The 24776-nt window shown below is 38.2% G+C and overlaps 1 protein-coding gene across 1 annotated transcript in view; it reads right to left on the reverse strand.

The window, feature by feature from the left end:
* SHISA9 (shisa family member 9) overlaps nucleotides 1–24776 on the reverse strand; it is a 1737042-nt gene that overhangs the window by 1213153 nt on the left and 499113 nt on the right. The window contains exon 2 of the mRNA XM_073591159.1: nucleotides 3265–3392. Within this exon, the coding sequence (XP_073447260.1) occupies nucleotides 3265–3392 (128 nt within the window). The remainder of the gene's footprint in view (nucleotides 1–3264; nucleotides 3393–24776) is intronic.

The raw sequence follows: 24776 nt of genomic DNA on the forward strand, positions 1-24776 counted from the left end.
TTAGGATTACTAGAGGTGGAAGAATGGTCAGAATACAATAGGATTATGCTGCAAGAAACATTATTTATGGCACTTAAACAAATAGCATTAAGATGGATGCAACCATTGACCCCAGCTATAAATCAATGGATTAGAGCAGTTAACCAGATAATACCATATGAGAAGATTATGTATGAACATAGAGAGGTACCTAATAAGTATTATAAAATATGGGAGATGTGGTGTAGCTTCCCAATGACTTTGGATTGAAAATAAATATAACTGAATTACTTGAAGAGAAAACACATTAAATTAATGTAAAATAAATATATAATAAATTGAAGGAATGTGACTTTCGACTGAGGGTAAAATAAGATAATAACGTGGGAATTGTACTAAAGCTATATTGAATGGTGTAGGTAAGAGGAAATTACATGGAATTATTGTACTGGAACTTTTGTACATACCTTTGATGTGAATTTATGCAATAAAAAGTTTGGAAAAAAAAGGAAGGGCCCGAATCTGCAAGATAGAAGATCATATCCTCGGCATAGAGCCCTATTTTTTCTTCAAGTAAACCAGAACTTAGTGCTTGAACTCCAGGGTGGGATTTGAGAGTCATAGCTAGGGTTCAGCAGCTAAAGCATATAAAAGGGGCAAAAGGGGGCACCCCTGCCACTTCCCCCTAAAAAGAGGAAAGGCACAGAGGTCCAACCATTTGCTATCACCCTAGCCTGGGGTTCTGTATACAATATAGTGAGCCAATTTCTAAAGTTAGGTCCAAAGCCAAAGCAACGCAAGCATGGCCAGAGATACGAATATTTGACTGTGACGAAGGCCTTGGTCGCATCCAGTGTAACAACACCCTGGAACCCATTTGCGTATGGGAGGCCTGAAGATTCATAAATAGACATCTGGTATTGAAGGCGGTATTTTTAGCCAGCATAAAGCCTGTTTGGTCGGGGGGGATAAGAGACAACATAACCTTATTCAACCAAAAGGCCTGTACCGGAGGGCTTGTATTAAAGAAAATAGCCTAAAAGTTTCAGGTTGATGAGGGTCCTTGCCAGGCTTGGGTATGAGCACTATAAGTGCCTCATGGATTCAGGAAGGTATCAGCCTCAAACACAGCCTTGTAAATAGCTAGCAACTTGGGTACCAGAGTGTCAAAACAAATTATACAATTTGATAGGCAGGCCATCCGAGCCTGGAGCTTTCACAGTAGCAACATGGGCCATTGCAGATAAAATGTAATTTTCTGAGAAAGGGGCCTCCAAGATCGCTACCTGTGATTCTGCCAGCTTAGGAAAGGTAAGAGTAATCAAAAAGGCACACAAAGCTTGATGAGAATAATCAACCCTGGACATATAAACTTCCCGGAAGAAAGTGGCAAACTCTTTTGTAATCTTTTCTGTATCAGTTATGGAGCCAAGCTTGGGTGAGTTTAACGTGATAACAACTGGGGGTCTAGATCTAAGTAAGCCAAGTAAGTCAACGGTTTACCTGTGTGTTTTCCATGCACAAATATCCAATGTTTGTTAAAGAAAAGTGTTTGTCTGGCCCTCTCGTAACACATCTATCAGTCTAGTTTGAAATTTCAGCCCAACAAGGAAGTCTGTCAAGGGCATAGCCACATATCTTTCCTCCAAAGAGTGCAAATGAGACAGCGCCTGATCATGAGAGAATTTAGAAGATCGCTTATATCTAGCAATATGTTCAGACAGTAATAACAGCATGTTTTTTAAACATTTCCCAAACAACCAGTGGAGTGGCGGTACCAGAATTAGAACTAAAGAAAAACTTTCATTTGTTGGTCAATTTATTAATATTGGGGTAATATGTTTAGCCAAAATGGATTTAATCTCCAGTTTGGGCAAGGAGGTTTGGTAAAAAGTGTTCAAGTCATCCAGTAAGGGGCATGATCCGATAACACAGAGGCACAGAAACCGGCTTCCTGCAGTCTAGGGGTAAGCCGTTGGGAGAGTACAATAAGATTGATATGAGACATAGTGGAGTAAGGGGTGGAAGAACAGGAAACAGCCTTACAGGTAGGGTACAGATGTCTCCAGGTGTCAATCAGAGCAAAATCTGCAAACAGGCGACTAAATCTTGCTTCACACTTACTTTTACTGATCTGTGAACTTGTTTCAAGTCAGTAACTCAAAAAGCATTGAAGCCAATTGGTTAACATAATAGCCAAGCTAGTACAATTTACAGAAGGTGGCAGTGGCAGCCCCCATGTTTCTCTCAGGAAACCCAGACAAAGTTTTAAATAGTTTGACACACAGGTACTGTAGTGTATCCTCAGATTCAGCTTACTAATGCACCCTCCCTTCATTTGAAACGCAGTGCAACTTGGTTGTCTTTCAACTAAATCAGGACTTAAACTCAGCAAAGTCATATTAAAGTCAGAAATTCTAATTGGCATACTTCTTCTGGGTCCATGATTAAAAAAGCTTTAAAAATAAAGTAGTTAATCCCAATTAAAATAAGCTCGTAGAACCACACTTGTAAAAGTATATTGACCTGCTTAATCGCAAAAATACAATCCTAAAATATTTCAAACCTAATCAATAGACTTTCTCTACTAAATGCAGTCCAAGGTTACATGCTACATTTGTCTACAACCTTTCACTTTGGTAAATCAGTTGTCATTCTAATATGTTAAACTCACAGATATACAGCAAGGATAGTCTTCCTTATGTTTTAGATTAGCGTTGACTGCACTGGATAGCATTTGATCTAGAATAGGTTGCTAGTTGCTACCTGGCAACTTGCAATACCAAGAATTTTGGATAGAATTAGCATTTTTCAGTTATAGTAAGGCAGGTGTATTCAAAAACCTCTTGTGCTTCTTAAAACAGAGGATGCTGCAATTGCTGCAATTGCTATGGCATATTTTTACAGCAATATAAATACTGTACATTGATTAGGGATGAACAAATCAGCTAAATTTCTAAATTCAACATTTACCTGAATGAATATGCATAATATTTGACCTCCTAAACAATAAAGCAGACAAATCCATTTTTGGATGGAGAGACCACAAACTCAACTAGAGTTATCAATGTGAGGATGACCTCAGTTGACTTTGAGCTTGTCAAACCACCAGGGGACATATGGCAAAACAGAGTTAGGCACAAACACACTTTTGACAGTGCAATTTTTGTAACTGCAAGCATGATAAATTTAACAGCATGAAAAACACACTTAGAGTGTTTAGAAGTTTACACATTCAGCAGTTGTTTTATTGCCAAACAATTAAGTTCATGTTATAAAACTCACGTAAGTTGTTGGCAGATGGTCGGGACTGCATGGTTTCATAGTGCTGCATGTGAACTACAAGGTTCGCATCTCTCTCCATGTGGTCTGCAGAGCAATGGCCCTGTTGTCTCATCACATCAGCAAGAGCCCTAAGAATAAGAGTAACATTGTACAATCAAATTAGAACTGTTGTGAAATATGAAGCCAAAAGCAATGGATACATTATACATAAAGCCCAAAGTCGATGGTAAGTTAGGAAGAACACTGCTAAAGCGTAACTGAAACCTTTTTTTGTTTACTTTAAATAGAGAGTGGAAGTGGTTTACCCATCAGTTTTAATTGATCTCTGTAACCCCACTGGGGAGACTCACCCATTCTATTTGTCCTAATACCCAAATGCAACAGGACAGAAAGGGGTGTAAAAAACAAACTTTTACATTTATAATGAGAACAGGGTTTAGGGGTATTCTTCCAATATGTACAATTGATCTTATGACACCTGTTTTATTTGCATAGGTGTGTGCAGGGGGTGTGCTGGGTGTGGGTGGGTATATATTATATATATATATATATATATATATATATATATATAAACACACACGCATGTTTTCTCAAGCTTTGGGGTGCACACCTTAATGCAATAGGCTGCGCACACATGTTTAGTAGCAATTACCCTTTACCTTCTAAAGATTTCCAGTCACTCCTTTTGTGTTGCCAAAAGGAAATATCTCCAATGGAGCACAGACAAAAGAAGAACTATCAGTGTGCTGGTAAGGTGATGGACCCTGCTGTAGATAGTATTGTAACTGTGTATGGTTGCTTTTTAATTTTGACTCTAGGTAGCGCTCTAATGGAGCAGTACAGTAGCTTAGTAGTTAGCACTTCTTCCTTGCAGGACCAAGGTCCTTGGTTTTGAGTTCTGAATCAGGACACTATCCTGTTTGGATGTTTGGGATGAGTCTGAGATGCAATCACATTGACTTATATGGAGAAATTAAGACACAGTAAGGTGCAACAAATACAAGTGTACACTCATTCATAAAATCAGGTAAAAATTCAAACACTGCATTCCACATCCATTACAATGGCTAATTTCAGAAGCAAATCACACGCCTGTGTACTCTAGCGCTTGACATAGTCCTTCCTAGTTTTGCATTCAGGGTGCACTAAATTAGAATTTAGCACTGCATGGAAAGAAGTGAAGCTTGTGCTAAATTGTCTTCTGCCTTATCCTATTGTATTCTTTACTGCGTTTACCGAATAAGACAAACCATTAGCTTGTGAGGTCTTCAGAGGAAGGAGCGATAAGAGAAGTTCAGTGTTTTATGAAATGTGCTGTGAAATATTCTGGTTGCTACACTTGAACATAGTTAAAATAATACCCACAGGGAAAGTAAACTCTATACCAGTTTTACAAGAGTCTAGTTAACAACTGAGTAAAAATGAGAAACAAAAATATTGTAATATTCTGGGTTTTTACTTTTTCAAGCACATGAAATTGTTTTGGCAAGTGTCATTAAGAAATGTAAATAACTTGGAGCACCCTAATTAAAATGTAAGCATAGCGGAGATCCCTCCTGTTTTGACAGGTAGGCATCATCTAATAATTATTACTTACACAACGATTCCTAATTTGTCATGACCCAATTTTTTTTTTTTTTAGGGAAAAACATTTTTTTTTAATACTTTAAGAAAAAACAATGCATCTGTCATACTATATTATGTTATTTCACTAATCAACATTCATGACTTAATAGAATTCAACTCAACTTGACACTTGAGTCACAGTGAATAACACAGTTTTATAAAAAGAGGTGGTCTTTCAGAGGTTACTGGCAGCTACCCCCGGCAAAGACGGTGCTGTATTTTTCTACATTTTGCTAGTAATCTTTACTTACAAAAATATATGTGCTTCCACTTGACAACATACTGTATTTATTGGCGTATAACACTCACTTTTTCACCATGAAAATTGGGTGCAAATAGCGTGTGCGTGTTATACCCCAATACTTCAATTTTAGCTGCCTCGGAAAGGACAGGGAGGAGGGCAGGACGAGCGCCGTCAGTTTACATACAGTGAGAATCTCCTGTTTACTTGGCGGCCTCTGTAACACTGTTAAACTGTATGTAATCTGTCAGCGCTCGTCCCGCCCCTCTCCCTGTCCCCTCTAGACTGGAGATGGGCATCAATCAGGCTGCACTGATGGCAATGGTGAGGCTGCTGCTTTGAAGGCAATGGTGAGGCTGCTGCATTGAAGGCAATGGTGAGGCTGCTGCATTGAAGGCAATGGTGAGGCTGCTGCATTGATGGCAATGGCGAGGCTTCTGCATTGATGGCAATGGCGAGGCTGCTGCATTGATGGTGAGGCTGCTGCATTGATGGTAATGGCAAGGCTGCTGCATTGATGGCAATGGTGGGGCTGCATTGATGTGGACTGATGAGGCTGCATTGATGGCACTTGTGAGGCTGCAGATGGGCATTGATCAGGCTGTATTGATGGAAATGGTGAGGCTGCAGATGGGCACTGACCCTTATTTTGTTTCAAAGTTCCTTATTTAAAATTTAAGTTTTTTTCCTGAAACTTCCCTCTTAAAATGAATGTGCGTGTTATACGCCTGTGCGTGTTATACACCGATAAATACGGTATTTATTACAGTATATAAATTGTACTAAAGTTGTATTCACAGGTTATGCATTTACTCAGATAACCATTTTGATTTTTTGATTTTTTTTTTATGATCAACGACTGCTCTCTGCATTTAATCAAGCTTGCTATCAGCTATACTGAACTAAATGCCAGACAGTAATCAGAGCAGTGAACCTCTGATAAAGAGAAATAGAGTAGCATGCCCATAATAAACATGACTGTCTGGGATAGCTACTATAATATTAAAATGATAGTGCATATACCAAAACATAAGTTAACAAGTAATCAATTAATACTGTGTTCCTCAAACATCCTCTCACCTATAGTTAAATACCATAAAACAAATACAATTTAAAAACACATTCATATCTAAAAACACCACAGTATGTACAGTTTATTAATATATAACATGTAAAAAAAATAAAATAAAAATGACATCAATTGTAAACTAAATAGAAAGAACTTTATCTTCAATGATGTCAAACCTTTTAAAATAGTGCATATCGAAATATTAGTTGACATATTTGTATTTGTATCTATTTTTACCATATTTATCTAGAGATTCATTTTTTGGGAGTGCTGTATCAATGGCTCACTTTATATGATATGATTCAGCCTTTATTTTAGGCTGGGTTCACACGATTGGGAATTGGATGTGGGGAAATTTCCCCGCATCCAATTTGCATGACAGGAGAGTGTGAACGGCTCTCAATGGAGCCGGTTCACACATCTCCGGGCGGCTGAAGACTTACCAGAATTGGTAAGTCGTATATTGCGGTCTCTCTGTTGGTCTGAGAATGTGGTACCCAATTCTGTGTCCCACTTAGTAATATAGGGCGGTATGTCCAACACCTGGGATGATGAATGAAGTTTGTGTTGATAATCCATGTTGATAATCCATGTCTGATCAGAGTCTTATAGGTACAGAGCTTCTTAAAAACAGTTAAGGGAGCTCCAGTAAGGATTTGAATCCAGATGAGGAGAAGTAGCCATCAAGGTGAAACTGGCACACAGATTAGAAATAACACATAAGAGAACTGTTGCACTCTCAACATTTGAAGAATTGAAGAATTAACAAAAGCAAGAACATTGTTATCAGAAAAATTTAACATGAAAACTAAAAGACAATATATCTTAAGACATAATATTTACTATGAGCAAGGAAACAAAAGTGGGAGATTATTAGCGAAAGCAGTTCAGAACAAGAAAGTTGCTTCAACAATACATCAAATAAGAGACAAACAAGGCTTACCACATTCTTCAAATGAGGAGATTGCTAAACAGTTCGAACTCTATTACCAAACCCTATACAATATTCCATCCAACCCCAAATGCCCACACAACACAGACAAAAGAAAAAAGCTCATTCAAGAATTCCTTGAGAAATATAGCCCACCTCAAATACGGTAGCAGAAAATACAGCCCAAAAACTTGAAGCCCCTCTCTCCAGCCCAGAATCTGACAAAGCATTGAAAGACATGAAATTAGGCAAAGCCCCAGGCCCTGATGAACTACCATTACAATATTACAAGACATTCACCAATATTCTAAAGCCAAGATTTTTGAAAACCCTTCAGTCACTACACTCTGAACAACAACCCCCAAAACTACTATTAGAAGCACATATAACCTTAATCTCCAAGGAAGGAAAAGATACAAATCAAGTTACTAACTACAGACCAATATCATTAATTATTGTTGTTGTAAAGATATATGACAAAATATTAGCTAATAGACTTTTACCCTTACTAACTTCCCTTATCTCCCTAGATCAAGTGGGATTTATCCCTGGCAGAGGGACGTAATAACACAATGAAAGCATTAAATATAAATCACTGGTTAACATCCAAAAAGAAACAAGGATTCTTTCTATACCTGAATGCTGAAAAGGCATTCGACAGAGTGGCCTAAGATTGCATGGACGAAGTATTATAACATATGGGTATTCTACCCCAAATGAGATCATACATCAGAGCACTTTATTCTAACCCAACAGCACGAGTCCGGGTCAATGGCCACCTGTCGAACGCCTTCAACCTCCGCAACGGCACAAGACAGGGATGCCCCTTATCTCCATTATTGTTCGTCCTTACACTGAAACCATTATTAAACAAAATAAGAGCCAACCCAGATATTAAAGGGAATAGAAATCCAAAATCATACTTATAAAGTCGCAGCCTTTGCTGATGATATGCTCCTCTTCCTCTCAGAACCCCATATCTCTTTACCCAATATTATACAAGATCTAGAACACTTATCTAATCTAAAAATCAATTACTCAAAATGCCCTCAACATCACATTACCCACAAGTTCAGTAGAATTATGCAAGAAAAACTTCCCCTTCTCATGGGCCAAACAAAATATAACATATCATGGAATTGAAATTCCTACAAATTTAAATGAACTCTTTAAAATTAATTTCTTACCCATCTTAAAGGAAACTCATGACGATCTAAAAAAGATGGAATTCTCTAAATGTATCTTGGTTTGGAAGAGCTTCACTAATTAAGATGACAATATTACCCAGATGTTTATATGTCATGCAAACAATTCCCATTTGATTGCCATCATGATTCTTTGCTTCCTTCCACAAAGCATGCTCTAGTTTTATTTTGAGGGGTAAACCTCCCAGAGTCAAATTCACAAAATTAAAATCAAAATTAAAATGAAATCTACCCAAAAATAAAAGGGGGGATAGCATTACCCGATCTACAGAAATATCATCAAGCAGCTCTCCTAGCACGAATTGTAGACTGGAACATCCAGACAGTTAAAGACTGGGTCTCCCTAGAGCAAATACAAATTTTCCCAACAGATAAAATCTTCACCATGGATAAATCCAAAACATCACTCTAAAGTAATCAAATAACATCCCCTTATAGGTCCTACATTAGAAATCTTTCAAAAAACACCTTCAAAAATTCTAATCCATCTCCTTGGTTTAACCCTCTCACACCGCTAAGAGACAACCAAGATTTCCCCCCAGGTCAAGAGCAAAATTTCCTGACTAATACCTGGCCACACAAAGAAATCCTGGTCAAACACTTCTTTTAAACTGGAAAACTTCTATCTAGAAATGAAATAAACAAGGAAAGTAACCCAAACCTATTTCCACAATAGAATTATATACAAAATCAGACACTTTGACTAGAAGTGAGAGAGCCCAATACTGGACAAGATCCTTTACAACATTGGAGGATCTCTGTACAAAAAAAACCCCACACATTATATCTACTCTCTACAACTCGCTATTGGGGACAAAACAGAGTTCTCCAGTGCGTTGTGCCAAGCATGGGAAAAAGACCTAGATACAAACAGATGAGAACTGGGAAACAATCTACATGTACGCACATAAAGGGTCTCTAAATGTAGCCACCCAAGAGTGTGGCTTCAAAATAATCACTAGGTGGTACAGAACCCCTACTCTACTACATAAATTTTTTCCCCAGATCTGACAGATTCTGGAGATACAAACGTGAGGAAGGCTTGATGATACATACTTGGTGGTCTTGCCCTCTAATCCAGAATTTCTGGAAAATGGTTCAAAGAACCATTCCCTCAATCATCTCAGAAAATCTAAGATTTAATCCAGCACAATACCTGCTACATCACAATTCGATCCCCAAAAAACAATATCTGAAATCATTATCCATGTTCATGGTAAACGCGTCGAGACACTGTATCCCATGTCACTGGCGTTCGAACACCATCCCTTCGAAAAAAGAATGGTTCAGGAGAATAAACATAGAAAAAAATAGAAGAACTCATAAGCATTTCACAGGAGAAAATAACCACATTTGCATCAATATGGTACAACTGGATAGAATTCAAAAACTCTCAGGCTTATAAAGCAACCTTTATATAATAACAGAACCCATTTGCAAGAAATTAACCTCATAGAAATATCTGAGAAAATACTACAATAACTGCATCTTATCTTTTTATCTTCACCACTTCCCTTTTTTTTTTCTTTTTTTTTTATATTTTACCCTCATCCTTAATGTGTTACATTCCACTCTAAAAAAAAAATCAACACTTCTATACAAGAATGTCTAGATATGGAATAAATATATGCATAAAAATCAAGACAAGTATATAACAATATTGATACTTTACTATAACTTGTACTAAAACCCATTTATTATATGTAATTTGTTTACGTATTCATACCAACATTACATTGTAATATGTTTTTATGTTCATTCAATAAAATCTTTGTGAAACAAAAAAAACAAAAAAAAAAAAAAAAGAATTTTTTTGCAATTTTGTAAAAAATCTGAAAGGAGTGATCAGAAAGATGAGATTTGACGGAAATGTTTCTCCAAGCCAAGGGATTCCACATAATAGAACGAATAGAGGGGATTCCTCTAATTGCACCCAACATTTACCCTTGTCACGAGTGCACCAATCCCGACACTGTGTCAGATGGATTGCTTTGTGATATTTCAGGGGGTTTGGAAATCCTATTCCACCATGTACTTTGTAGAATGACAATAATGTGTGTGAAAGTCTGTGGGGTTTCTGGGTCCATAGAAACATGGTGAATTCTCTATGTACATGTCTGAGAAATAATTTAGGAATCCTAATCTGAAGAGTTTGTAAGAAATAGAGTAGTGCTGGAATGATATTCATCTTACATAGTTACATAGTAGGTGAGGTTGAAAAAAGACACAAGTCCATCAAGTCCAACCTATGTGTGTGATTATGTTTATCTTAAGGATAAAGATTATTATTATCTTAAGGATACTGTTTCGTGCAAACCAAGTAATATACCTAGAGGACCACTGCTTGAGATCTTGATGAATCTTGGACAGAAGTGGAGAGAAATTTGCCTGAAAGATACCAGTAAGGGAAGACGTCAACTGAATGCTCAGATAGGTTAAGTACTTCCGATTTGTGGAAGTTTATCTTGAAATTAGAAACTTCACGGCAGGAGGCGGAGCCTAGCGGAGCAGACATGCATTGTTAGAGCTCCACACCGCTGAGGAAAGAAGAGAAGGACAAAGCAGAGCCTGTAGGCTCAAAAGGTATCCATTTGAACCTTTTTGCCCCAGGGAACAAACTGTGAAAGTTTGGGGAGGAAATATGGTACTGGGAGGAAACCGTGGCAGAAATAAAAATCACCTCACAAAGAGCTCACAGGCACTCACTGCAGCTGAAGCAGCTCCAGTCACCTCACAAGATACAGCATCAGGGCGCTCTCACAGACAGAAAATGTCACAGCAAGACTCTCCATTTGAGTCAGATACAGAACAAATCTCTCACAAACTTCTCCACAAGCCTCCTCAGTATCCCCAGTAATATTATTACAATTTGAAAAGATGCTTCATAAGGCTTTAAAACAAACCTCAGATCAAATAACAAAAAGCCTAACCAAAGAAATAAGAGAGCTGGGAAACCGCACCGCAGCCTTAGAAATAAAAATGGATGAAATTGAAATTACAACCCAAGAAAATATAACAGAATTGGAACAATTAAAAAAAGAGAATTTAATACTTCAAACTAAGCTCGAAGATTACGAAAATAGAGCCAGACGTTCAAACTTGCGCATAAGGGGAATACCTGAATCTGTGACAGACCTGCAATCTACTATTACTGCTCTATTACAAGAACTAAAGCCAGATATCCCTATTGAACGTTTAGAACTGGACAGAGCACACAGAGCCCTCACAGCCAAAAAGAAAGATGGACCCCTACGTGATATAATCACAAAATTTCATTATTACAGAACGAAAGAACAAATACTAATTGCTGCAAGAGAAAAAAAGGAACTTAATTTTCAAGGACACAATTATCAAATTTTTGCTGACCTATCCCAACTTACTATTACTAAAAGACGATCCATGAAACCCCAACTAATGGAACTGCAACGCCACAACATTATGTATCAATGGGGCTTCCCCTTTTCAGTCAGATTTAACTACCAAGGTACAATTTACAGAAGCAGATCAGCAGATGAACTACAACAAACCCTTTTAAAATTAAATCTGACAGAACCCACAAGCAGCAACACTCCCACATGCAGAAGAATGGCATCATCTTCACCTTCAGGCAGCACCCAGAAAATTTCAGAACAAAATGGGAATCATCATTCAAAAGAGGCCGTTATGCCACATCATCCATGGACCAAGAAGATTCAATGGACTGACATCCTAATTCCTGATATCTCTTCATTTATTATACTAAGAGATGGTTCTCTATAAAAAAACTATATTTATAACTGAATGTAACTGCATTCTGATAGTCACACACTGTGTGGGATCATGTTACATTCCAGTTATATTTCTTATTACTTCTGATTCATATAGCCTTAGAATATATAAGTGAAATAAGGAAATTCTTGTTCAGTTATATATTATCAGGTAATAACAATAGATTTATTACTTTTTAGGACACATATGTTCAATAATCCAGAAGTAATGGAAGCTTTTTCTTTCTTTTCTTAAAACAAATATATTAGTACCTAACTAGTTCCTAGAATTATGTTTTTGTTTATTCTAATCTGAAGCAATACAACCTCAATTTTATGAGTTAACATATCTAAACAGTTACATATGAATAAAATATGTAATTGTTTACTCTAAAAGGGTTAAAATCCCAAAATAATTCAAACTATCTTCATCAATACCAAAGTTATTAACAGTACCTTTCTAACTGAATTATTTAGCCTAGGGCAAGACTAACCATATACAACCACCCTGGAATAAATAATTTCAACAAAAACTATATTCTGCACTCCAATTAATGAAACATCATTTTGATGTCTTTTGACATAGCACTTCTCTCCTGTAAGCGGAAGATCCGTGTACCCCCATTAGCCCTCCTCATTCTCCCAACCATATTATGTGGGAGTGTGACGAAGGCACTTATTCCCCTGAGAGAGATATTTATTCTCTTTCACTGGTAAATTGTGATTACTTGCAAAAAATAATTTATACAATGTATCATCTAATCTCATATGTTTTTTGTTTACTCTTTACTCCAGAATTCACTGGTTTCTTTTCTATCTATTCATCTCTTCAGTCCACACAGGTTGATCTGCGCAGTCAGCTCTGCATAACAAAAAGTAAGTCAAAACTATTTGATCTGTTGCCATGGCACCACTGAATATACTTTCCCTGAATGTTCAGGGAATAAATGTCCCTCAAAAAAGGACCAAAGCCTTCCGTACTTTCCATAACAAGAAGGCTCACATAGTATGCCTCCAAGAAACACACTTCACCAAAGATTCTACTCCAAAATATATTTCTCCTTTTTATCAACAAATTTACACGGCTTCTGCCTGTACCAAGCAAAGGGGAACTCTAATTGCATTTCACCGATCCACACCATTCACCTTATCATCAGAAATTAAAGACCCAGAAGGTAGATACCTGATACTCATGGGTTATATAATGGATACAGCAATCACGGTGATTTCCTACTACGCTCCTAACAAACAACCTACACCATTCCTCTCACATATATTACAAGTGATTAATACACACAAAATAGGAACAGTGATAATGTGTGGGGATTCGAACCAGGTCCTCCTCCCATTTCTAGATAAATCACCTTTTTCACCATCCAAAATAACCTCTAGATTACCTTTTTCTCAACTTCTTTCCAAATACAATCTGGTAGATTCATGGAGAGAAAGTAACCCAATGAAAAAGAAATTCACTTATTTCTCGCACCCTCATCAAACCTTCACCAGAATAGATCATATTTTTCTAACAATAGGAATGATACCAGAAATTATTGCATCAGATATAATTCCGATTCCGTGGTCTGACCATAATGCAGTATACACTACTATAGCCTCAGCCATACCAAAAGCGCATGACCCAACGTGGTACTTACCGGACATAATGCTCAAACACCCACTACATCAGATGGCCATTGAACAAGGTTTAAAGGAATACATATCAATTAATAATACAACAGACATCTCCCCAATAACACTGTGGGAAGCTCATAAGCCTGTCTTGCGTGGTACAATACAAAGACAAATGGCACTATTTAAACGGGAACGCAAAAATCTAGCAAAAAAACTAGAACTCAATTTTAATGCAGCCTACATATCATTTCAAGATAATCCATCTCAGAGTACAAAATCTCATCTGGAAAAATCTAGATTGGAATACGATCTATTTCTCACTGAGTCAGTTGATAAATCCCTCAAACGCTCCAAACACAATTTCTACATGAATACAAACAAACCAGGTACATATTTGGCTCGGGCATTAAATTCAACTAACAAATCTTTCAAACCAATACGTTTGAAATTATCAAAAAATGTTTACACTTGTAATCCAGTTAAAATAGTCCATACATTTCACTCACATCTCGCAACTTTATACAAGACAAACAATGAATTTAATCCTACAGAGGCTGAATCCTTCTTCTCAAAAATAACCTTACCCGAGTTATCTCAGAATCAAAAAAGCAGTTTGGATGAGCCTATAACTATAGATGAAGTTGCTAACGCCATAAAAGACCTAAAACTTAACAAAAGACCAGGCCCAGACGGCTACTCGGCTTTATACTATAAAACATTCTCAGAAATACTCTCTCCCATTCTCACTGAAACTTTTAACAAACTTCTAGATGGACATTCTTTTCGGCAAGAAACACTAATGGCAATTGTTTGTATGATCCCAAAACCCCTTTCTGATGATACTTCCTGTGTGAATTATCGGCCTATCTCTCTGTTAAACCTCGATATTAAATTATTAGCAAAAATAATAGCAAAACGCCTCAATAGCATTATAGGAAAATTAATACATAGAGATCAAGTAGGCTTCATGCCAAATAGACAGGCAGGCGATAATATACGCAGGGCAGTGTTATTGGCACATATTGCTAAAAAACGGAAAATCCCTTTATGTTTTCTATCTCTCGATATTAAGAGGGCATTTGACACAGTATCCTGGCAATATATGCAATATTCATTACAAAAATGGGGTTTTGGACCCCACTTTTTAACATGGATCAAAGCATTATATAATAAACCCAAAGCCTATATAAAATATGCTGGATACAAATCTGAAGCCTTTAATATCGAAAGAGGTACCCGACAGGGTTGCCCATTATCTCCCTTATTATTTGCCCTTATACTCGAACCCATGGCCCAATACATCAGAACAAACCAAACTATAACTGGCATTGAAGTAGGAGGTATTACACACAAATTATGTATATTTGCAGACGATATATTACTTTTTCTATCATCACCACAGGTCTCTGGTCCTAACTTAATACCAGCTCTTGATGGATTTGCAGCCCTATCCGGCCTTATGATTAATCCTAAGAAATGCCTAGTGCTTAATATTTCACTCACAAACATGGAATTGATCCCGGCTAGGGCTGCACTCCCATTCACATGGGCAGAAAAATCAATCCCATATCTTGGAATTCATTTAACAGCATCTCATTCTGACTTATTCTCAACCAATTATCCTCCTGTATTAAGACAGATCACAAATCTAATAAAACAATGGTCGCAACTTCCTTTATCCTGGATAGGGAAGATTAATGCAATCAAAATGACTATTCTACCCAAATTGCTTTATCTATTCAGAGTCCTCCCTATTCCAATTCCTTCCTATTTTTTGAGAATAGTACAAAAAAGAGCAACTTCGTTTATATGGTGCTCTTCTAAACCACGTATACCTATACACACACACTACATCTTCCCAAAAATAAAGGAGGCCTGGGATACCCTAATTTTACTAACTACTACAGAGCAGCACATTTGGCCAGTCTGTCCAAATACCATGCAAAACAGGAAATCCCATTATGGGTATTTATAGAGGCTTCAGAAAATGACCCTCTATTAATATCAAATTTATTATGGCTTGATCCTAAAGACCGCTTTAAAATTCATAATCCCATAACCAAACACTTCTTATCTCTCTGGGATAAACTAAAAACCAAATATCAGTTACAATCTCCACACAATCCTCTCCTTTCTTTTATCAGAAATCCGGCCTTTTATCCGGCATGGATCTACCCAAATTCTTTTAAAGCTTGGACAACATCAGGCATTCAGACACTAAATGACTTCATAGCATCTAAATCATTCCTTTCATTCCCATCGCTTAGAGAAAAATATGATCTACCAAACTCTGAGATATTTAGATATCTCCAAATCAAAAATTTCTATACACCATTCCTAAAGGGGGATACACCATTATCCCAATTATCCATTTTTGAATCAATCTGTACAAAAGATCCATTTGCTAAAGGTACAATTTCATCACTTTATAATCAATTATATGGAGTAGCAAATCTTAATAGACCCTCTTACGTTCAGAGGTGGGAGAAGGACCTGGGACGAACTTTAGAAGACACGGACTGGTCTAACATATGGCTCACATCTAAGTCATCTTCACCCAACATCTTAGCACTGGAGACAAATTATAAAGTCCTAACTCGCTGGTACCTTGTACCCGCTAGAGTGGCAAAATATTTACCTAATACCTCAGCTCTTTGTTTTCGAGGATGCCCAGAAATAGGCACATATTTACACATATGGTGGACGTGCCCAGTAATCCAAACCTTCTGGAAGGAAGTCTTCGTGATTGCATCTAAAATATTTAAAAAAATAATACAACCAGATCCATATTTAACTTTACTTAATTTAAAACCGGAATGGTTAACACTCTCTCAATTCAAACTTATGATCCAACTAATAACGGCTGCAAAACAAACAGTGGCCAAGGCATGGAAATCTCCTACATTGGTACTAGCAGAAACAATTCACAGAATGAATAATACAATGTCCCATGCTAAGATGGTAGCCATCGATCAAAATCAAATTCCAAAATTTGAAAAACGTTGGCATCCTTGGATAAAACAACAGTTCCTGTCAAACTTCAATGACTCTGTCCTGTTGCCATGGTAACAGATTAAATGACTTACAGAGACACCCATTCTAAGGCTTCAAAGAGAACTAAAAAGAATAATAAACTGACGAGCGGGACAACCTTGTGGACCATACCTCTACCTTTCAACCCTTTTTCTTCTTTCTCTTTCCTTTTCTCCACCTTACGATTAAAGCTCATTATCAGAATTTATTTGACCTATATACACTCTACTTGTAAACAATATGTATAGTAGGTATAAATCATTTAAATACCTACAAAAGTAACTAAGGAAATGATATATATCTTTAATTTAGGTTTACGTGAACCCAATGTTTAATATTTGAAATTTCATGATATTTACCTATATAAACCCTACTGTAAAACAGTGAGCTTACTTTATAGATCCTTGTAAACTTACTTTATGTATCTTTATAACATTGTATACTCAATAAACTTCTTTTGACAAGGAAATTAGAAACTTCACTGTATTTCTGGAATTCCACCATGAGATTTGGGAGGGAAATATGAGGCTGGGTGACAAAGAAGGAGACTATCAGCATACCCTGCAACTTTATGGTCTCCTTGGGAGAGCTGCAAACCAGAGATGTTTTGATTATTTCTTATGTGACATGATAGGTGGCTCTGATGAGGCTGCACTGATAGCTGGCACTCATGGGCTTGTGTTTACTTTTGTGATCAGCTGTCATTGGATACAGCTGATTACGTGGTAAAGGGCCACTGTGATTGGCACTTTACCCAGAACTGTGATCAGCGGAGCCCAAAAGGTCATGGGAAGACGTCAATAGACACCCTCCCGGCAAAGTAAGCCTGTGCTGTAGCTGTCATTCGGCTATAGCATGGATAGGAAGGGGTTAAAGATCAGTCCACCCGGTCAAATGCTTTCTCAGCATCTGTGGATAATAGGAGCATTGGGGTCCGGGTGGCATAAGCTAGATGGTTCACATTCAGAGTCCTGGTTGTATTATCTTTAGCTTCTCTACTAGGTACAATGCCTACCTGGTCTGGATGAATAAGCCCTTTGAATGTAAGGGTGAAGTCTATTGGCCAGGATCTTAGTGAAAAGTTTCACAAAGGTCCACATTAAGTAGTGTAATTTGATGGAAATTTGCACATTGGGTCCTATCCCTACCTTCCTTAGGAATTACAGAAATGGTTGCGCTAAACGTGTCCACATGAAAATCATGTTCCCCTCTGATAGTATTGTAAGATTGTAGGAGAGGATCAGTTAAGGTCGCATAAAGTCCTTATAAGAAGCCATGAATCAATTTGCTTTCTCCTCAGAGTAAAGGGATCTACCATCGACGAGTCAATGTGAGGTACATATGTCTGAAGTCGTATCTCTCTAAGCGCTCTAGCCAGCAGTTTCCCTAACTTTTTTCCCACTTTATAGAGACGGGGTTTCAATTTCACGAACTGGGCTTTGACTTTGGATGAGAGTAATATCTTAAGCCTCTCTCTGAGTGCTTGAAGTTCAGCAAAAGTGGCCTGCACTTGAGAACATTTGTGAGTTTGTTCAAGAGAGTGAATTTAGGAAAGAAGGGTTGCTAGCAGTTCAGAGCGTTGTTTCTTCCTCTTGGAGCCCCAGGCTATTAGGATCTCTCTAAGATAGCATTTGTGTGCCTCTATGAGATTCTCAACGAAGGTGAGATTTAGTCGGAAGAAAGTTGAGAGTTCCGCTGCCACTGTAGCCTGAATTTCAACTTATTGAATAGGAAACTCCTTAAATCTCCATTGCCAAAGTCCAAAAGGGGTTAGTGGAAAGTGAAATTTCCAGAACTACCGCCACGTGGGCCGACAGTACAGGTATTGATGTAGGTCCTCTGGATATGTGGGAGGTCTGACTGCTTAAGGAAGAGATAATCAATATGAGAGTAAGCTTGGTGAGATGTTGAAGAGAAAGTGTAGTACCCCTCTTAACTGGGAAGTACCCACCAAATATCTAATTAATATAATAATTATAACTAAATAAATAATTTATAATAATTAATTGTTCTGCCTGAAGACGTTGCTTGAAACGCCTAAGAAAGGCATATGACAAACAGGAAGAACTGTGTGAAATGTCCACCAGGGAGTCCAAAGCTGCATTCATGTCATCTCCTATGATAAGGACACCTTCCGCAAAGGGGGGTCAAATCTTCCAAACAGGTCTGCAAAAAGGCAATTTGACCAGTGTTGGGGATGTATAAGCTTACCAGAGTTATGTCCGTTCCCTCCAAGGTCCCCTTTACAAAATTATTGATAACAGCCACCCATATTGGTCTTGATATCTTTCAGAGACCATTTAGTGCTCTGAGCTAGAAGAATGCTAACCCCTCTAGTTTTGGAATCTGGAGAGGTACTGTCATATGCATGAGAGTAGCGAATATTTGTCATAAATTGGATCTGGGAGCTGCAGGCAAGTAAGGGAAATGCTTGGGACAAACACATCAAGTTGTGGTACATGTGGCTTCATTATTCATCCTCTGACCATCTCCTTAACAGGATATCTGCATAAGAGGCATGTCTACCTAGGTCTAGGTATATAACAACGGTTACTCCCTGTTGGGTGGGGTCAGGCACTGGATTTTGATAGTTTCCTTCTGTCTTCAGAATTTTGGAAGCCGGATGCTATGATTATACCTTGTACATAGTGTTCATGCCCCCCCCCCCACTTCCCCCTTTCTCTCCCCCTTCTACACCCCCCATAATTGATTGTTTTAATGTACTACTACTACCTGTAATCCAAGTTGACATGGATATAAAAAGTATGTTTTTGAGAACTGTTTCTCGCACATATACAAATGAATGCAATGTTTTATACACATTGTGGTATTCGTTTACCACTACCCCCTATCCCCCTCTTTTTTCCTTTTTGTACTCCCTGTTGGTTTATTTGTAAAAAATTAATAAAACATATTCAACTATAAATTGGATCTGCCCGATTCTAAAGTGGGAATCCTGGAGGTAAGCTATCTCACATCTAGCCTCCATAAATCACTACTAACATGTGATCATGTTTCGGGAATGTTTAGACTTTTGACATTCCAAGATAATAATTTAGTAGGCAGCTTAGGCATGCACCTCTTTGCTGAGGCAGAGGTCAGAGCTTGCAATTTTCCCTCTCAGGAGTATTAGACCCCAGAAGTAAATGCAGTGTTCGGATTGGTAGAGGAGGGGATAAGGGAATAAGAAGTTAAAAGGAAAAAAAAAAAAAATCATTCAAGTTAGATTCTGTCCTAAAGGAAACCAACAACAATCCAAAAAAAATAACCAAAACCAATGCTCTCACACAGATCACCTCCTGTAGACACGTGTGGAGAAGTGTCGGAGCTGTCTTTGCATGGTGAACAAGAAAATAAACCAGGACAATGGGTGTGGGAGACATGCCCTGTTTAAACTCAAACATACAGTATTTATAATAACATGAGGTTTGCCTATCAGAGTGAAGACAAAAAAAAAACAAGTAGGGCAAAGGTTACATAGTTACATAGTTAGTCAGGTTGAAAAAAGACACAAGTCCATCCAGTTCAACCTTAAAAACAATAAAAAATAGAATAAAAAAATATTGTACAATCCAATATATCCAATTTTATACCCACAGTTGATCCAGAGGAAGGCAAAAAATCCCAGCAGAGCATGCTCCAATTTGCTACAGCAGGGGAAAAAATTCCTTCCTGATCCCCCAAGAGGCAATCAGATTTCCCCTGGATCAACTTTACCTATAAATGTTAGTACCCAGTTATATACATTTAGGAAAGTATCCAGGTCTTTCTTAAAGCAATCTACTGAACTGGCCAGAACCACCTCTGGCGGGAGTCTATACCACATTTTCACAGCTCTTACTGTGAAGAAACCTTTCCGTATTTGGAGATGAAATCTCTTTTCCTCCAGACGTAAAGAGTGCCCCCGTGTCCTCTGCGTTGACCGTAAAGAGAATAATTCAACATCAAGTTCACTATATGGACCCCTTATATATTTGAACATGTTGATCATATCCCCCCTTATTCTCCTCTTCTCAAGAGTGAATAAATTCAGTTCCGCTAATCTTTCCTCATACTGTAGCTGAGCTCCTCCATGCCTCTTATCAGTTTGGTTGCCCTTCTCTGCACTTTCTCCAGTTTCCCGATATCCTTTTTGAGAACTGGTGCCCAAAACTGAACTGCATATTCCAGATGAGGTGTTACTAATGATTTGAACAGGGGCAAAATTATAGCTCTCTCTCTGGAGTCCATACCTCTCTTAATACAAGAAAGGACTTTGCTCGCTTTGGAAACTGCAGCTTCGCATTGCATGCTATCATTGAGCTTATGATCTACCAAAACCCCCAGCTCCTTCTCCACTACGGATTCCCCCAGTTGTACTCCCCCTAGCATGTATGATGCATGCATATTCTTAGCCCCCAAGTGCATAACTTTACATTTATCAACATTAAACCGCATCTGCCATATAGTCGCCCAATTAGACAGTGTATGGAGGTCGGCTTGTACATTGGAGACATCCTGTAAGGACGTTATTCCACTGCATAGCTTGGTGTCATCTGCAAAGACAGAAATGTTACTTTTGATCCCAGACCCAATATCATTTATAAAGATATTAAAAAGCAAGGGTCCCAGCACTGAACCTTGGGGTACACCACTGATAACCTTAGACATTCAGAGTAAGAATCATTAACCACTACTCTCTGAATTCTGTCTTTTAGCCAGTTTTCTATCCATTTACAAACTGATATTTCCAAGCCTGTAGACTTTACCTTACACATGAGTCGTGTGTGGGGAACTGTGTCGAACGCTTTTGCAAAATCCAAGTATACCACGTCCACAGCCACCCCTCTGTCCAAGGTTTTACTTACCTCTTCATAAAAAGAAATCAGGTTTGTCTGACAACTTCTGTCTTTCATGAATCCATGCTATCTGTTAAATGTTAACGTTAATGTTAAAATGTTTTTTTCCAGCAAGAACTCGTCTATGTGGTCTTTTATTAAACGCTCCAGTATCTTCCCGACTATAGAAGTTAAACTAACAGGTCTTTAGTTACTTGGTAAAGACTTTGATCACTTTTTAAATATAGGCACCACGTTCGCCGTGTGCCAATCCAGTGGTACTATTCCCATCATTAATGAGTCCCTAAAAATTAGATACAATGGCTTTGAAATTACAGAGCTTAATTCTTTTAGGATCTGTGGGTGGATGCCATCAGGTCCAGGTGCTTTATCCACCTTTATTCTGTCTAAATATTTCTGGACCATATCACTTTTGAGTCATTGTGGATCATTCAGGGCTGTGTCAATACCACCCCTATTATGGACACGAGCTCCCCCATGCTCTTTTGTATACACAGAACTGAAGAAAGTAATAAATTAGCCTTCTCTTTGTCCCCAGTCACCCACTCTAGATTATTTTGTAAAGGGCCTACATGCTCAGACCTGACCTTTTTACTATTAATATATTTGAAGAGTTTTTTGGGGTTTGTCCTACTCTCTTTTGCAGTCTGTCGTTCGTTTTGAATTTTTGCATCCTTGATTTCTTTTTTACATATTTTGTTAAATTCTTTGTAACATTTAAATGACACTAGTGTTCATTTTTATATTTTTTAAAAGCTCTTTTCTTATGGTTTATAGATTTTTAACTTTGACCGTGAGCCACATAGGTTTGGTTTTTAGCCTTTTAAAAACTTATTGCCCATACTTTGCAGTGAGGTCCCAAACAGTCTTTTTGAAGAATTCCTATTTCTGTTCTGTGTTTATCAATGCAAATATTCCCTCCCAGTCTAAATCGCGGAGAGAAGCCCTCATCCTTGTAAAATTTGCTCTCTTGAAGTTAAGTGTTTATCTTTCCTGTACATATTTCTAGTTTACAGCTAACATCAAATGAAATCATGTTATGATCACTGCTAAATAAGTGAAAAGTGTTACATGAATTAAGCAGTGGCAAAATTTGAAAAAACACAATTCGTGCTCAGAATGAATGTGAATGGAGATAAATAAACCCTCATGAGAGCTACTTAATAGTCCAAAAAATTATATCTTAGACTGCAGTGAAAGAGGTGGCCCTAAACCACCAATATAAAAAACGAAAATGAAAATCCAAGTGATTGACAAATGTTCATCTGTGAAAAACGGGAAGGAATCCACCACCAAGAACAGAAAGGGTCACTCCTTACCGAAAAGCCACGATCCCCCACTACAGAGGATCATAGCTTGCAGATACACATTAGCACTGGCAACAAGAACCCACATCAGCATCCACTAGGGGTCATCACAACATCAGCAGTGAACTCGTGGAGGGGGCGTACCATAAAACGAAAATGGAACTCACATAGCGTAAAACCATAAAAAAACTTTATTCCAAAACTCATAAAATGAACACTTACAGTATTCCAGAAACAAAGAGCCTTAAGTCCGGTCCGTTGGCAGTGTGGACTCGGACAAACCCGTCCTACTGGAATGGAGCACAGATTGGAGGTGACGTCAGCGCGTCTAGCTCTGCCCTACGCGTTTCGTGAAATCACCACGTCTTCCACGTGATGTCACGAAACGCGTAGGGCGGAGCTAGACGATGCGCTGACATCACCTCCAATCTGTGCTCCATTCCAGTAGGACGGGTTTGTCCGAGTCCACACGGCCAACAGACCGGACCTAACGCTCTTTGTTTCTGGAATACCGTAAGTGTTCATTTTATGAGTTTTGGAATAAAGTTTTTTATGGTTTTACGCTATGTGAGTTCCATTTTCGTTTTATGGTAAGCCCCCTCCACGAGTTCACTGCTGACGTTGTGATGACCCCTAGTGGATGCTGATGTGGGTTCCTGTTGCCAGTGCTAATGTGTATAGTTACATAGTTACATAGTTAGTCAGGTTGAAAAAAGACACAAGTCCATCCAGTCCAACCATAAAAAAACAAAAAAAACAAAAAAACAATATACCCAATACTATACCCACAGTTGATCCAGAGGAAGGCAAAAAACCCCAGCAGAGCATGCTCCAATTTGCTACAGCAGGGGAAAAAATTCCTTCCTGATCCCAGAGAGGCAATCGGATTATCCCTGGATCAACTTTACCTATAAATGTCAGTACCCAGTTATATTATGTACATTTAGGAAAGTATCCAGGCCTTTCTTAAAGCAATCTACTGAGCTGGCCAGAACCACCTCTGGAGGGAGTCTATTCCACATTTTCACAGCTCTTACTGTGTAGAAACCTTTCCGTATTTGGAGATGAAATCTCTTTTCCTCCAGTCGTAAAGAGTGCCCCCTTGTCCTCTGTGTTGACCGTAAAGTGAATAACTCAACACCAAGTTCACTATATGGACCCCTTATATATTTAAACATGTTGATCATATCCCCCCTTATTCTCCTCTTCTCAAGAGTGAACAAATTCAGTTCCTCTAATCTTTCCTCATAGCTGAGCTCCCCCATGCCTCTTATCAGTTTGGTTGCCCTTCTCTGCACTTTCTCCAGTTCCCCGATATCCTTTTTGAGAACTGGTGCCCAAAACTGAACGGCATATTCCAGATGAGGTCTTACTAATGATTTGAACAGGGGCAAAATTATATCTCTCTCTCTGGAGTCCATACCTCTCTTAATACAAGAAAGAACTTTGCTCGCTTTGGAAACCGCAGCTTGGCATTGCATTCTATTATTGAGCTTATGATCTACCAAAACCCCCAGATCCTTCTCCACTACGGATTCCCCCAGTTGTACTCCCCCTAGAATGTATGATGCATGCATATTCTTAGCCCCCAAGTGCATGTATCTGCGAGCTATGATCCTCTGTAGTGGGAGATCGTGGCTTTTCGGTAAGGAGTGACCCCTTCTGTTCTTGGTGGTGGATTCCTTCCCGTTTTTCACAGATGAACATTTGTCGATCACTTGGATTTTCATTTTTATATTGGTGGTTTAGGGCCACCTCTTTCACTGCAGTCTAAGATGTAATTTTTTGGACTATTAAGTAGCTCTCACAAGGGTTTATTTATCTCCACATTCATTCTGAGCACAAATTGTGTTTTTTCAAATTTTGCCACTGCTTAATTCATGTAAC

This window comes from Aquarana catesbeiana, linkage group LG06, assembly GCF_042186555.1.
Source record: "Aquarana catesbeiana isolate 2022-GZ linkage group LG06, ASM4218655v1, whole genome shotgun sequence".
Taxonomy (NCBI): Eukaryota; Metazoa; Chordata; class Amphibia; order Anura; family Ranidae; genus Aquarana; species Aquarana catesbeiana.